The 15500-nt window shown below is 40.1% G+C and overlaps 2 protein-coding genes and 2 non-coding genes across 10 annotated transcripts in view; 2 read left to right on the forward strand and 2 right to left on the reverse strand.

Moving 5' to 3' along the window:
- The window catches only part of LOC120419180 (vascular endothelial growth factor receptor kdr-like), a 69784-nt gene extending 61163 nt beyond the window's left edge, over positions 1-8621 (forward strand). For 5 of the 7 annotated variants that reach the window (XM_039581842.2, XM_039581840.2, XM_039581841.2 and 2 more), the window contains 7 exons: positions 36-89; positions 236-1463; positions 1517-1685; positions 2118-2416; positions 6841-7445; positions 7503-7659; positions 7723-8621. In XM_039581842.2, coding sequence (XP_039437776.1) covers positions 36-89; positions 236-1463; positions 1517-1685; positions 2118-2416; positions 6841-7445; positions 7503-7659; positions 7723-8120 — 2910 coding nt within the window. In that variant the 3' untranslated portion in view covers positions 8121-8621. The remainder of the gene's footprint in view (positions 1-35; positions 90-235; positions 1464-1516; positions 1686-2117; positions 2417-6840; positions 7446-7502; positions 7660-7722) is intronic. The other 2 variants (XM_039581846.2, XM_039581843.2) reach the window with 2 other exon arrangements.
- Positions 1-15500, reverse strand: part of LOC120419182 (translation factor GUF1 homolog, mitochondrial) — a 99000-nt gene that overhangs the window by 70539 nt on the left and 12961 nt on the right. The window lies entirely within an intron of this gene.
- Trnah-gug (transfer RNA histidin (anticodon GUG)) lies at positions 6543-6614 on the forward strand. The gene has a single exon. It is a non-coding gene; the product is annotated as a tRNA-His (tRNA).
- Trnav-aac (transfer RNA valine (anticodon AAC)) lies at positions 6701-6773 on the reverse strand. The gene has a single exon. It is a non-coding gene; the product is annotated as a tRNA-Val (tRNA).

Raw genomic sequence — 15500 nt, forward strand, 5'->3', positions numbered from 1 at the left:
CTTTTTCAAAATTATCATAAACTCGACTCTTGAAGAGTCCCGCTAGATTGGTTGCTTCTGCTGAACCTGACGAAGAATTGATTCAGAGGGTAAGTCCTGCGTCACTGTCTCGTGTATCGTCCCCTCGGCTTAGCACGGTAAAGGTTGCGCTTTCGTCTGTCTGTCTGGGTCGTCCCTTTCGCATACTTTCTAGCTGTCCCCGAAGCACCACTCAACTCGTCCAATCTCGTTCCAGGGTCTACGCCAGCAGGACAACGGCCTGCACAAGGACATCATCACCAGCGAGGACTTCAGCTTCCTGGCGAGCAGTCCCGGATACGTGGGCTGTTCGGCGACGAACAGCGAAGGGCGTGCCTTTGCCAAGGCGGATCTACTGATCAGCGATCTGGACGAGCCGGTCACGATCGAGCTGATAGAGCCGCGTGTGGAGGTCACGCTGGGTGACCAGGTGGAGATTGTTTGTGCCGCAACGGTCTACAACCATACCGATCAGATTGAGTTCTTCCTGGATGGGAATGTGCTGAGTGAAAGCAATGGCGAGGGGATCTCGTTTGAGAGTTGGTACGAAAGATACGCGTACAGGAAGAAGCTGGTCATAGCGGACGCTCAGAAGATGCACGAAGGAGAGATCAAGTGTCAGACGAACTTGGTGGATTCCAATGAGGTGGAAAGCAAAGAACTTCGGCTGGAAGTCTACAATCCGATTGCACCGTGGATCGTTGAGGGTAGCGGCTCCGAAACCGTTGAGCTGAGCATGGGAGATGCAAACCAGTTCCTGTGTAGTGCCGAAGGAACGCCAAAGCCGAAGGTGGAATGGCTCAAGGATGGCCAGCTGATGCACTTCGACAACGATACTCCTGTGCAGGTCATCAACGACAATACGCTGTTCTTCCAGTTTGCAAAGGAGGAAGATTCCGGGGAGTACACCTGTCGGGCTTCAAATAAGGTGAGCTCGGCGGAAAAGAAGTGGACGCTGAAGGTGAAGACTGTGACGATACGACGAACCTGGATCTACCTGGTTCTACTGCTGCTGCTTATCCTAATCGTAGCCGTTATTCTGATCTCCTTGTTCTACTACAAGAAGAAGAAGGAAGTGCGAACCATGAAGGAAGCTGGACTGGCAAACTTTGAAGAAGGTAACCTGGATCAAATGAACCCGGAACTAACGCTAGACGAGCAAGCAGATCTGCTGCCGTACAAGAGCGAATACGAGTTCCCCAAGGAGAAGCTAAAGCTTGGCAAACAACTGGGAGCTGGAGCGTTTGGAGTGGTTATGAAAGCCACAGCCTCTGGCATCATGGTCAACGAAGATGAAACGATCGTTGCCGTCAAGATGGTCAAGAAGCAGACGGATAACGAAGTTATGCGAGCGTTGATATCCGAACTGAAGATCATGGTCCACCTGGGACAGCATTTGAACGTGGTGAACCTGTTGGGAGCGGTCACCAAGAACATCGCTAAACGTAAGATTCAAGCATCAAAATCTAAACAAAGACTTAACCTTCAATTTTTGTAGGAGAACTCATGGTCATCGTGGAGTACTGTCGCTTCGGTAATGTACAGAACTTCCTGCTGCGACACCGGACGTACTTCATCGACCAGGTGAACACGGAAACGGGTGAAATCGACTCATCCATTGAGCAGAACCAGCTCCGCTGGTCCAAGGCTGGGTACACCTACAACAGGTATGATTTTTTGGTCTGACTAACCCAACAGAAAATAGTAGTTTGCAAGTGTTTCTTTACTAATCGAAACTCCTAACCAAACTGGTGAATTGTGGATCGTACTCTCGAAGGAAGTTTCGGCTTCTTCCTTGATTACGATCAACCATATTAACAACTTCTAATTTTCGAAATTTCTTTCTTTCATGATGACCATTTTCTACCTTCCTTTGGGACGCATAAAACCGTCGAACCATCTTAACAACCGCTCTTACTCTCGGGATCTATCCATCTTACTCATGTGTTTGAACTGTGTCTTGTGTTCCCTTGTGATGTCATGCTAACCCTCCTGGTGCTGGTGTGTGACGTGTTGACTGCTCCTAACCCCCATCGGGATATGTTTTTGCTGAATTTGCGTATTTGGTGACGGGTTTGCACGTGGTGAACGCACTGTAGTCAGGGCTTGAAGTATGTTAATCTTTCGTTTTCTACGCACAACGTGAACAATCCCAACCAAAACAACAACAACAACAATAATAACAACAACAACAACCATCAACAAACGCGCCAACGGCCGCCGTCGACGACTGGGGCCACGTACATCAACAACTATATCAACAGCACCAACTCCGGGGATTATACCAACCCGAAGGCGCATCTCAACTCGAAGGGGTACGTGCGGCACTCGGGAATCCAGAACATGGGCATGCTGGACAGCTGCAACACGGAGGCGACCGTCATGACGTCGGTGGAAGGTAGGTTGGAGGCTGTTTTTCTAGCAAAAAAAAATCTGCTATCTATGGAAAGTTTTTTTTTAATTTAATGAAGATTTTAGTTTCGAGAATTGGTAAGATTTGGTAAGATTTTTCTTTTCTTCGTACATTTAGCTAAATATAGTTGTTTTATAATCTTTTGACAATCAAACAGGATTTACAAAGTTCAAAATGGATTTTAATGATAAGAGATTTCTCTAATATTTTTTTTAAACAAATATATTCCAAAGATCGATTCACCTACAAAGCTAGGTCAGCCAAAAATCCGTACTAAAAATCAAAAACCTTAAAATTTGAAAAACGCAATTTTCACCGATGGAATATTTCATTTCGTCGCCATCGTGCTAACTTGTCGTACGTGCATTTTGGGCCAAATTGAGTTAAGAACGCCATTTTGTGCAGCTCACAATGCTTCACCTTTTGACCTTCACAGATCCCCAAAATTCGATTTCAATCCTGAGATATTCAACAAAAACCGAAAAAACTCCGTGCATTTTTGTCACTGTACATATGAAAGTAGTTTCAATCTTGTCGTGCTATCTTGTCACTCCATGAAAATTGATGTAAGTGCGACAAAAGGCCAAAGGGATTTCAGGCCAGGAAAGTCAGGATGCGTTTGTCGCACGTACAAGCTAGACTACCGTAAACATTTGTAATTATAACTCGGGACTCCAGCAACCAACTTCAACCAAACTTCGGGACAATGCACAGAATGGTCAGCCAAACAAAACGTGTTTGTTATTGTTTACATTGCGTGCTCTCGTTTTTGTATATTCAAGGTTAAACATTAAAACGCGTTTTTCTCGGAACGTCAAAATGGCGGGTGCGACAAGATAGCACGACGACGTCGATTTTATACATATTCTGATTCAGGCCGGTAAAACACAATTATCTTGTATAAATCTCCGGTATCTCGTTTATAATATTTTGCTCTAGCCACGCCGTGCCTATTGATGGGTCAATCTTTGATTTCAGGGGATTTGGACCACCCTAACTTACAGTGATTGGAATAATTGGCCCATAACAATATTTTTCTAGTTTGGCAATTTAAAATACAGCTAAATAATACAGGGGGATGCTAAAGGCAGCCATCTTGAGGATTCAGATTAATATCACGCGCAAACTGCGCAAAGTAAAAACAAAAATATTTTTTTTATTTGTATTTTTTTATAGCGTAAATTCTGATTAACTGTAGTCAAAGTCAAAATACACAGTACTTCAGTTAAATGTTTCATGTGATATAAGTACAAAAAGATCACAACTTTAGTTGTTTATTTTACACATAAATTGAGAAAAAATCACCTCAAAAACATACACTACCTTTTAAACTTTAAACATGAAAAAAATAATCAGTTTCTTTCCATTTTATGTCAGAAATTTTTGTACTTTGTGATACTGTTGTGTCGCCCCCCTGAAATAATATCAGAAGTGATCACTTTTTAGTTTGACACTTTTAGTTTGTATTCCGATGGTTTGAAAAAGTCAAACTAAAAAGTGACGAACTGTCACTTTTTACACAGAATACAACTACATTTAAAAAAAAAAAAACGTTTGTATTTACAATTTTATTTATTGGCAGGGAATTAACTAAAATGCAATTCTGTCGATTGGAGCGAATGAAACTGAAGCGTTTACTGACATCAATTTCCAAACTGTCGAGTTTTGTAATGTTTAGTATTTATTTGGATTTTTTTTTTAATTCGATGTGCTACTGTGATTTGTTTCTGAAAATCAGTCTTTTTGCCGAACCAATAACTTCTTGCTTGCTAAATCATTTTGCGTTTGAATCATTAATTTTAAATAGCGAATTTTAACAATTCTTCATAAAAACTTAATTTTATCATCAACATAGCTAAAACTACTGCCACAATGTTTATGTTTCCAAACCTTAAAACAATTGTCATACAAAACCAATAATGTTTATTGATTTGCCTACCTGACGTAAGGTTCATTAAGAAGAAAAGCATTTCTGTTTGAGAACACTTCTCCAATCAAGACATTAGGCTGAAAAGTTTATTTTAGCAAAGTAATTCTTTACCATATTTTTTGGAAATTTTTAATTTTGTACTTTTTGATTCAGATAAATCATTGTTCTTGCATTTCCTACGTTAAAAATCAATTTTCCGTAATTAGTTTTTCCATGCTTCCATAAAACTCCATTCAATTTTGATGGATTTGGCGTCTTCGTCAAAGTTGTAGGTAATAATGAATACTTTTCAGAAAAATGAATACAAAAAACACCAAATTTTGATTTCATTTTTATTACTCAAAATTTATGGTTTATGGTATTCCCTAGCCCTCATTTTCAACTGATGATCTCAGAAACTATTGGTTCGATTTTTTTTCCTAAGAATATAATCATTTGCCGATTTCCTCTAACATTCCACACATAACTGATTCGGAGTATTAGGTACGGTACGGTCCACGCATCCTCCCTCCTCTGTTGATTCTGTGAAATGAGCTCTTCACAGATGCTGGCTCTGTGTTTAATGCAACGCAGTAGGCCTGGCCGCTTTTATTATTGCTATAAAGCCATTCTCTACGAAATCGGTCTTATTTTTTTAAACATTCAATATTACGCCCTTTTGGAATGTTAGTCTTGATATCAAAAAATGAAAATATTGATTTCGCAAAGATCGGAAAATTCAGGAATGTTTCATATTTTAACATTGAAAATCGGACCATAAGTTGCTGAGATATCGACATCAGAAAATGGTGAGTTGTTTGGGTGAGACTAAGAAAACATCAATTTTCCTGTTTTTAAACCTTTGCATGACAATATCTCAGCAACTAAGTATCAACAAAGTTCTAAAAAGCAAAATATAGAGAATTTTCTGAACTTTTCGAAAATATATTTTTTCTAGTGAGCAAACATGAGCACTAATTTTAAAAAATTGAATAACTACGACTATATTCAAAAAAGTTACCTTAAAATGGCTATAAGGCTTTCTAGGCCCAGTGAAAAAAATATAAAATTTAACCCAAAAATTACGAATTTCTCGTCACAGTGTCCTGATGAAAACAATGATCGAGCTCGAGTTGTCACAGCCCTGCAAAGTATGTTGGCTGACATATCGAGCGGTCAGTAAAAAAAAAACAACTAGAAATCGCCTGACAAAAAACTTTTGCTAGAAAGAGATAGGAAACCTGATGCAAACAAACGTCCAGCTGTCATGTAAACATTCTTTGTATGTGTTGGTAAATTTCTGACTAGAAAGCCTTAAACATGAAAACGCACTTTATCAAAATTTCACTAAAGTACTTTTTGATTGCAAATTTGATTTTACATAGAAAAATGCAGTTGAAATTTTTTTGCTACGGATATTTCGATTTAAAAAAAATCAGTATAGATTGTTAAAAATCATAATTCGGTCAAAGATTTTTTGCACATTCTGGAAATATCTTTAAATTTGGCATTTAATATCTCCTAAAACATATAAAAACAAAAAAAAAATAAAAATGGTCTTTTTTTGCAAATCAAGTTTTTGGGACAAAAAGTGAAATCAAAAATCACCAAAACACATTTTTACCGTGTATCATTTTTTTAAGTGTAGTCCTTATCCATACCTACAACATTGCCGAAGACACCAAATCAATCAAAAAATTCCTTCAAATGATACAGGTTTTTGAATTTTTAAACATCATTTTTGTATGGACAGCTGCCAAATTTGTAAGGAAAATAATATGGAGAAACTAATGATGCAAAATGGCTTCTTTGGGCATACCAAAGGCACCAAAAAAGTTTCGGATTATTAATACAAAAAAAAAATCTTATGACCGAAATCTCAGAAAATTGCTCTACTGGGACCTGGTTAGGACCAATTCGGCTTTTATAATTACATTTTACTTAAAGCTAAGAGTAATGACATCAGGAGCGTTAGAGGGTTAAATATCTACATTTGCTACTACACCACAGAGCCCACAGCTTGTTTGGTGAGGTGGGGCTTACTCGAGTTCGCAGCGATCAATCGATTGGAAAGTAACCGAACCGTGCACGAGGTCCAAAAATAAAATAATTGCTGCAAGAAACAGCGATCGATTCAATGCTTCTTGCAGCGAACGAGATATGAACCACAACTAAATTGGAATAAATTGTATCTCCCATGCAGCCGTGATCGTCTAGTGGTTAGGACCCTACGTTGTGGCCGTAGTAACCCAGGTTCGAATCCTGGTCACGGCAATGTTTCCGCGAAGCATTGTCACGGATGGGAGTTTTTTTTTAGTTGCGGATTTTTTTTTTTAAATCAACAACCATTAAAAAAGAATTGTTTCCGCCCGGGATCGAACCGGGGGCCTTCCGCGTGTTAGGCGGATGTGATAACCACTACACCACGGAAACCGATGATTTTAGTTGGGAAAAGTAAAAATTCTATAAAAAAAATATTTTTTCTCGGTTATCCTCGCAGGTGAGGAGCTCAACACGGCCAACACGGTGAGCTCGAACGAACCGCTGTGGCGCTCCAACTACGGCATGGACTACAAGGGTCCGGCCCGCTCGGTCACCACAACCGATCTCGTCTGCTGGGCGGCACAAGTCGCCTGCGGTATGGAGTATCTGGCCTCGCGGAAGGTCCTGCACGGTGATCTGGCCGCGCGGAACATCTTGCTGTGCGATGACAACGTGGTCAAAATCTGTGACTTTGGCCTGGCGCGGTCCATGTACAAGAGCGACAACTACAAAAAGAAGGGCGAAGCGCCACTGCCGTTCAAGTGGTTGGCGTTGGAGTGCATCAGCGATAACGTGTTCGGAACTTATTCGGACGTTTGGGCGTACGGAATCGTGCTGTGGGAGTTCTTCTCGCTGGCGAAGATCCCGTACCCGGGAATGGAGGCCAACCAGGAGTTGTACAACAAGCTGAGGGATGGCTATCGGATGGATAAGCCGCAGTACGCTAACCAGGACGTGTACGACATCATGCTGAACTGCTGGAACGTGAAGCCCGATACGCGACCCTCGTTCAAAGATCTGAAGAGCCGGTTCAACGCGATGCTGCCGGAGGAGTTGCGAAATGTGAGTTGGGAATGGTAGTTTGGTTGGGATATTGCTAACTTTTGATTTTAATTGCAGCATTACATCGACCTCAACGAGCCGTACTTGGCGATGAACACCGAGAAGGAACAGCGAGGTGAACCAGACTACTTGGTTAGTTTGGCACCACCGGAAGAGATGGCGCCAGCGGCGCCTCCAACCTACGTCAACGGTATCATTCTACCGCTGCCACCGAGTACGTACTTAAAGTTCTTAAAGCCTAAGAAGCCCCTTAACTGAGCTCCTCCCTCCAACACAGTTTCAGACAATCCCGACTACCTGAAGATGACGAACGCCAAGTCCGACTCGGAGGAGAGCCAGTTCGACTTTGCGGCGTTCGCCAACAGCCAGCCGTCGCCCACGCTCAAGAACAACCTGGACAGCAGTCCCCAGCAGGGCAGCAAGCGGCACAAGAAGAAGGGCATCCCCGAGGAGATCCCGATGCTGCGCAACAACGGCACCTCGTTCAACTCGGACTCGGAAACGGAAGCGACCAGCCCGGTGCCGACGGTACGCACGACCAAGATCACCCAGCCCGACCACGAGTACGCGAACCTCAAGCGGATACGGGACGCAACGACGGCGGACAACAACGATGCGTTCAGCAATCCCGGCTACGTGGTCGTCAACACGGTCAACGAGAAGCGATCAAAGTGAACACACACTTCCACACTTCCTCTCAAACACACACGCTTACTTACTTGTTAGCACACACACAAAAATAAAGCGACATCTGCTGTCGACAATCCTCGAGAGTTGTCTTTAGGGAACGAGAACGAGAATGTTACGTCCGCGACTGAGAAACGAGAAATTTTAATCTTTACAACAGTGATCTTGAAAAGTGAACTATTTTGTGAGTGTATTTGCAATTGTGCGTTGCTCGTTTTAGGATCTTTCTTTTTTTTTTTAATTCAAAACTAGGTATTACACACAACACAGTGAATATAGTGGAGTATGTCGTAGTTGGAGATGATTTTATTTACAACTAGATAGTGAATGATTGAGAGAATTTTAATACGAGAACGAGAGCTTTTATTCACGGAGAAGCTTTTTTTGTGAACAAGGATGCCTTGAATGTTTTAGATGTAACGCGATACCTTACTCATTTGAATGTAATTGTGTACATAAATTATTTAAATGTAATTTAAGCTAAATAGAGACATGAGTTCTATGTTTATATATCAATATCACACATCCTTTTTTATCGGGTAATACATTCAGGTAGATTTTTTTCCTCCTCTTCGATTTGCGTGAAACTTTGTCCTTAGCAATAATTTTGATCCCTGATCACGAATCCGAGGTCCACTTTTTAGATATCCCGTGACGGAGGGGCGGTACGACCCCGTTTATTTTTGAACATTCGAAAAAGGGCATGATTTCCAATAATGTGCAGCCTGGTTTGGTATCAAAAGGACTTGAGTGTAAAATTGGATGAATTTTATGTAAAATTGGATGGACTTTTATGTAAATTTGAAAACTCTGCAATTCTTCGTTACTTATCCGTTAAAAAATGACATGAAGTCTGCAAGTAGTAGACGAAATACGTATCTGAATCATAAGAAAAACAACCAAAGTTGACACCAGAAAAAAATGATTTTTTTTTTAAACATTGGCAAAGTTGGATATAACAAGTAAAACCTCCGAACGTTCAATTTTCTTTAATTTTAAAAGTTCTTCATTTCAATGCTTTTTAAAGATCAAAAATTGATTGAAAGTGGATTTTTGGCAATTTGTATAGATCGAAGCCCGCTTAGAGGCGGGCTTGGGTTCTAGAGGATTAACAATGCACAGTGGTCCAGATCGCAAAATAAGTAGAAAATGGATTTTCCGAAAAATTGTGAAGTTTTGGAGCTTTGGTGTCTTCAGAAGAGTTGTTGCAAATAAAAAAGGGCAACTTTTGATCTGGTTAAAAATTTTGTTGGTTCACGATTAGTGTGATTTTGAAAATCTAACTTTTCAGGAATATTTTTGGATTTTTTTTCGTCTTCTAGATGCTTTCTCTAAATTTGGTCGTAGAAGGCGTAGATTGCAAGATAAAATGTTGGTGTCTTGGACAAAGTTGTTTGGATTGGCAAGCCCAAAAACTTTCTAGAAGACGTAAAAATTCCCAAAAATATTCCTGAAAAGTTAGATTTTCAAAATCACCCTAATCGTGAACCACCCAAATTTTTTAGAGCAATTCCATGTCAAATAGGGAATCGGTTGTACCCGACCCTCTCCGATTTCAATGAAACTTTGTAGACATGTTATCCTAGGCATATATAAGCCATTTTTGTGTATATGGAGCCAGTTACACTCGATAATGACATTTGAGAAATGCGTAAGTGTTTTAAATATTTTTGTATTTAGTTAAATATTGCTGTATCTCGAAGCCGTTGCATCGTATCAAAAAGTGGTCAAAGACAAACCTGTAGGAAATTTGAGCTTTCCGAAAAAAATACACTGAAAGAAAAAAACACTCCGCTTTTATGAGAGTTTTTGATTTTTAATTTTAAAAGTCAAATTTGAAGGTGAGCCCACGATTTTTTTTCGTTCAATTTTTTTGTGAAAATACACTGAAAGAATCCAACATAGTAATCTCAAGTGTTATTTCACGTGAGTGTCTCAAAAAATCAACACGATAAATTCACATGCTTTTCCTTTGACCCACACATATTTGTCTTGTCAAATTGATGTGAAAATCATTCGATATCAGCTGATCGTCAGTGAAAAACCTTTCATCCTTTTCTCGCATGATGTTCACTTTAGATTCAAATGAATTTCACTTAGATTTGCCCCATTTGACATTTCCTTTGATTTTGACGTGGAAAACACGTTAGATTGAAATTTTTTGGTTTTTGAATGTGGTTGGCGAAAATTTCTTCATAAGTAAGATGGCCACGAACGGTGGTGGAGCAAAATTGGCTTTTTGTAGTGTAAATGTTCATTTATGAACCAAATATCCTGAGTTCTTTTAATTATTTTAGTTTGAAATTGAGCTTTAGCGCTGGTGGTAAGAAAAAAACAAAGGAAATAGTTAGATTTTTTTAAATTAATGCAGGTTAAATATTGTTTTCAGAAAACAAAATTCCGGCTAGCGGTCATCTTCAAGTGGCACAAGTTTGGGCCATACATTGTCATCGAGGCGCCCTGCTGGACCGGTGAAACACGACGGTCAAGTTGTTTTAAGAGGGCTCAAGTTGGCCGAGCAAAAATGCACCAAGACGATCAAGTACTTCTCGATCCAGGCTGGCCGATCCGTAGCTCGTCCATGATGTCCATTGTGAATCTCGAGAAGCTCCGCTTGCAACCTTTTAATCGGGCTTATGATGGTCCACATTCTTCAACGCAGCTCAACAGTAAAAGTTCAGTTTCAGAGATGTGAAATGTGATTCAAATCAGTGAAAAAATGAATAATAATAAAAGTTATATTTAAATGAATTCGTGAAATAAATTTATTTAAAGAAAAGCCTTCAAATGTTTAAGACACCTAAAAACCACTTGAAAACCATTTGATTTCCACTAAAAAATCATTGGAAATTTATGAGAAAAGCTTTCCAAACTTATGTGCTTCGTCACATGAAGTTAACGTGTTTTTCATTCGAATTTACTGAGTGGTGCTTTGAAAATTTTCTATGTGATTTACACATGACATTCACATGCAAAGTCGAATGGGGCAGATTCATGTGCAAAACATGTGACATTACTATGTGCCTTTCTTTCAGTGTAGCCTAAGATGTTACAAAAAGACTCACGAAAAATGCAGGATGGAGCAACTCACCTAAAAAAATACAAAATCATTTACTGAAACTGTTTTTTGAAAAGTGCTCTTAACGTCAAAATTTTCAAAAACCGAATACGGGAATCGATTCTCCAGACAATTTTACATAAAAGTCTCCATATTGACCATTGTCCTAAGTCCATTCCTTGTGAAGTTACAGTGGTTTTAAAAATAAAAATGTTGAAAAAATAGGTTTTTTGATGGTTTTTGGCAATTTCTACATGACAGACTTGATTTTTCAGTCTCGAAAATATTTTTACCGGAAAGCTCATCCAATTTCCCGTAAGTTTGTCTTTGACCACATTTCAATTGGATGTATGGGCTTACAGATATAAGCTAATTTACTATCCAGGTTACTATACTACACTGAAAAATATTATGTTTTCAGTTATGAGCAATGTAATTAGCTTATATCTGTAAGCCCATACATCCAATTGAAATGTGGTCAAAGACAAACTTATGGGAAATTGGACGAGCTTTCCGGTAAAAATATTTTGAGACTGAAAAATCAAGTCTGTCATATAGAAATTGCCAAAAACCATCAAAAAACCTATTTTTTCCTTAAAATCAAAAAATCTCATAAAGGTAGAGTGTTTTCTTCTTAACCCTTTCAGGCCTGATGGGTCATATATGACCCATACCGAAATTCGGTTGTATAAAATCACACAGTGCTCAAAACGTATAACATTGTTCAGCAAAATTGTAATTTATGAGTTTCTCTACCTAGGAAAAAATGTTTGAGTGGTTGTTAATGGCCTTTTTGACGACCTAGAACATCCTGAAAACCTGAAATTTGGAAACTTCAGAAAATGTTGAAGATAATTCAGGCTTACAACGATTTTTCCAAGCAAATGAAGTTTAATTATTACCAGTCACATCCCCGCGACCATTTGGCACCACTTCGATCCCTTTGGATATCATTTGGGATGGTCTGGGTCCTCCAAAGTGTCCTGAAATACAGATCTTGGAGTCTACCGCCGTAACAACACGATTCTACCAAGTTTCCGATTATGGTTCATATTCAGTGATGTCCCTGGGACCCTTTGGCAACACTTCGATCTCTTTGGATCTCTTTTGGGATGTTCTGGGTCCTCCAAAGTGTCCTGGAATACAGATCTTGGAGTCTACCGCCGTATCAAAACGATTCTACCAAGTTTCCGATTATGGTTCATATTCAGTGATGTTCCTGGAACCTTTTGGCAACACTTTGAGCAATGTGGATCACATTTGGGATGTTCTGGGTCCTCCAAAGTGTCCTGGAATTCAGATCTTGGAGTCTACCACCGTAACAACACGATTCTACCAAGTTTCCGATTATGGTTCATATTCAGTGATATCCCTGGGACCCTTTGGCAACACTTCGATCTCTTTGGATCTCTTTTGGGATGTTCTGGGTCCTCCAAAGTGTCCTGGAATACAGATCTTGGAGTCTACCGCCGTAACAACACGATTCTACCAAGTTTCCGATTATGGTTCATATTCAGTGATGTTCCTGGAACCTTTTGGCAACACTTTGAGCAATGTGGATCACATTTGGGATGTTCTGGGTCCTCCAAAGTGTCCTGGAATTCAGATCTTGGAGTCTACCACCGTAACAACACGATTCTACCAAGTTTCCGATTATGGTTCATATTCAGTGATATCCCTGGGACCCTTTGGCAACACTTCGATCTCTTTGGATCTCTTTTGGGATGTTCTGGGTCCTCCAAAGTGTCCTGGAATTCAGATCTTGGAGTCTACCGCCGTAACAACACGATTCTACCAAGTTTCCGATTATGGTTTATATTCAGTGATGTCTCTGGGACCTTCTGGCAACACTCTGAGCTATGTGAATCACTTTTGGGATGTTCTGGGTCCTCCAAAGTGTCCTGGAATATAGATCTTGGAGTCTACCGCCGTAACAACACGATTCTACCAAGTTTCCGCTTATGGTTCATATTCAGTGATGTCCCTGGAACCCTTTAGTATTTTTTTTACACTGACTACTCTGATACTTTTGTATCTTTTGTAATATGGCCCGTTCTTAGGTTTTATGTTTGTAAGATTGAGGGGAAACCTCGTATATTTTTGACCCATATAGAGTTCAATACCGATCATATAGCCCAATATTCAGCTCGAATTTTGCCTGAGAGTATCTAAGCGAGTAGAAAATTGCAGTTGAAGCACTTCTCCGTGTATTGTTACAGAGTTTTTCAATGCTCAGACTCAGCCGCCCACAGATCGTTCTAGAGATTGAATGTGTTGGGTTTTAGGAGGTTTATGACTTGAACAAATTGAACTCACGCTGCAGCCAAAATCCTCCCTTTACCGCCACCTACCCCTTTTGCCTCGCCAGATGGGATTCAAGCCATCCTTTCGCTTACAAAGCGAAACCCGCCAGGAGCTGGCACCCTTTAACATTACTAGACTTCAAGATCTGTATTCCAGGATTTCCAGGACACTTTGGAGGACCTAGAACATCCCAAATGTGATCCACATAGCTCAGAGTATTGCCAAAAAGTCCCAGGAACATCACTGAATATGAAACATAATCGGAAACTTGGTAGAATCGTTTTGTTACGGCGGTAGACTCCAAGATCTTTATTCCATGACACTTTGGAGGACCCAGAACATCCCAAAAGTGATCCACAAAGCTCAGAGTGTTGCCAAAAGGTCCCAGGAACATCACTGAATATGAACCATAATCGGAAACTTGGTAGAATCGTGTTGTTACGGCGGTAGACTCCAAGATCTGTATTCCAGGACACTTTGGAGGACCCAGAACATCCCAAAAGTGATCCACAAAGCTCAGAGTGTTGCCAAAAGGTCCCAGGAACATCACTGAATATGAACCATAATCGGAAACTTGGTAGAATCGTGTTGTTACGGCGGTAGACTCCAAGATCTGTATTCCAGGACACTTTGGAGGACCCAGAACATCCCAAAAGTGATCCACATTGCTCAAAGTGTTGCCAAAAGGTCCCAGGAACATCACTGAATATGAACCATAATCGGAAACTTGGTAGAATCGTGTTGTTACGGTGGTAGACTCCAAGATCTGTATTTCAGGACACTTTGGAGGACCCAGAACATCCCAAAAGTGATCCACATAGCTCATAGTGTCGCCAAAGGGTCCCAGGAACATCACTGAATATGAACCATAATCGGAAACTTGGTAGAATCGTGTTGTTACGGCGGTAGACTCCAAGATCTTTATTCCAGGACACTTTGGAGGACCCAGAACATCCCAAAAGTGATCCACAAAGCTCAGAGTGTTGCCAAAAGGTCCCAGGAACATCACTGAATATGAACCATAATCGGAAACTTGGTAGAATCGTTTTGTTACGGCGGTAGACTCCAAGATCTTTATTCCAGGACACTTTGGAGGACCCAGAACATCCCAAAAGTGATCCACAAAGCTCAGAGTGTTGCCAAAAGGTCCCAGGAACATCACTGAATATGAACCATAATCGGAAACTTGGTAGAATCGTGTTGTTACGGCGGTAGACTCCAAGATCTGTATTTCAGGACACTTTGGAGGACCCAGAACATCCCTAAAGTGATCCACATAGCTCAGAGTGTTGCCAAAGGGTTCCAGGAACATCACTGAATATGAACCATAATCGGAAACTTGGTAGAATCGTGTTGTTACGGCGGTAGACTCCAAGATCTGTATTCCAGGACACTTTGGAGGACCCAGAACGTCCAATAATGAAATGTAACTTTTTTTTGCCTGTTTCTGTTTACTTATGGAAAAATTTAACTACTGGTACCAAAATTGTAGATTAACACAGCTCAGAAAAATTCAGGCCTGAAAGGGTTAAAGTGTATTTTTTTTCGGAAAGCCCGTCAAATTTCCTACAAGTTTGTCTTTGACCACTTTTTGATACGATGCAACGGCTTCGAGATACAGCAATATTTAAATTACGAAATACAAAAAGATTTAAAACACTTGCGCCCTTCTCAAATGTCATTATCGAGTGTAACTGGCTCAATATACACAAAAATGGCTTAAATATGCCTAGGATAACATGTCTACAAAGTTTCATTGAAATCGGAAAGGGTCGAGAAAAAAGTACCTAAAAAATTCCTGATTTGGGCTGGAATTGCTCTTTACCAAATCAAAAGTTGCCCTTTTCCATTTGCAACAACTCTTCTGAAGACACTAAAGCTCCAAAACTTCACCATTTTTCGGAAAATCCATTTTCCACTTAATTTTGCGATTTGGACCACTGTGCAATGGCAAAACTGCAAGTTTTGTGAGTTTAGAAAAAATGATTTGAAAAAAAAGTTAAAAG

The sequence above is a fragment of the Culex pipiens genome, chromosome 2, assembly GCF_016801865.2.
Source record: "Culex pipiens pallens isolate TS chromosome 2, TS_CPP_V2, whole genome shotgun sequence".
Classification (NCBI taxonomy): Eukaryota; Metazoa; Arthropoda; class Insecta; order Diptera; family Culicidae; genus Culex; species Culex pipiens.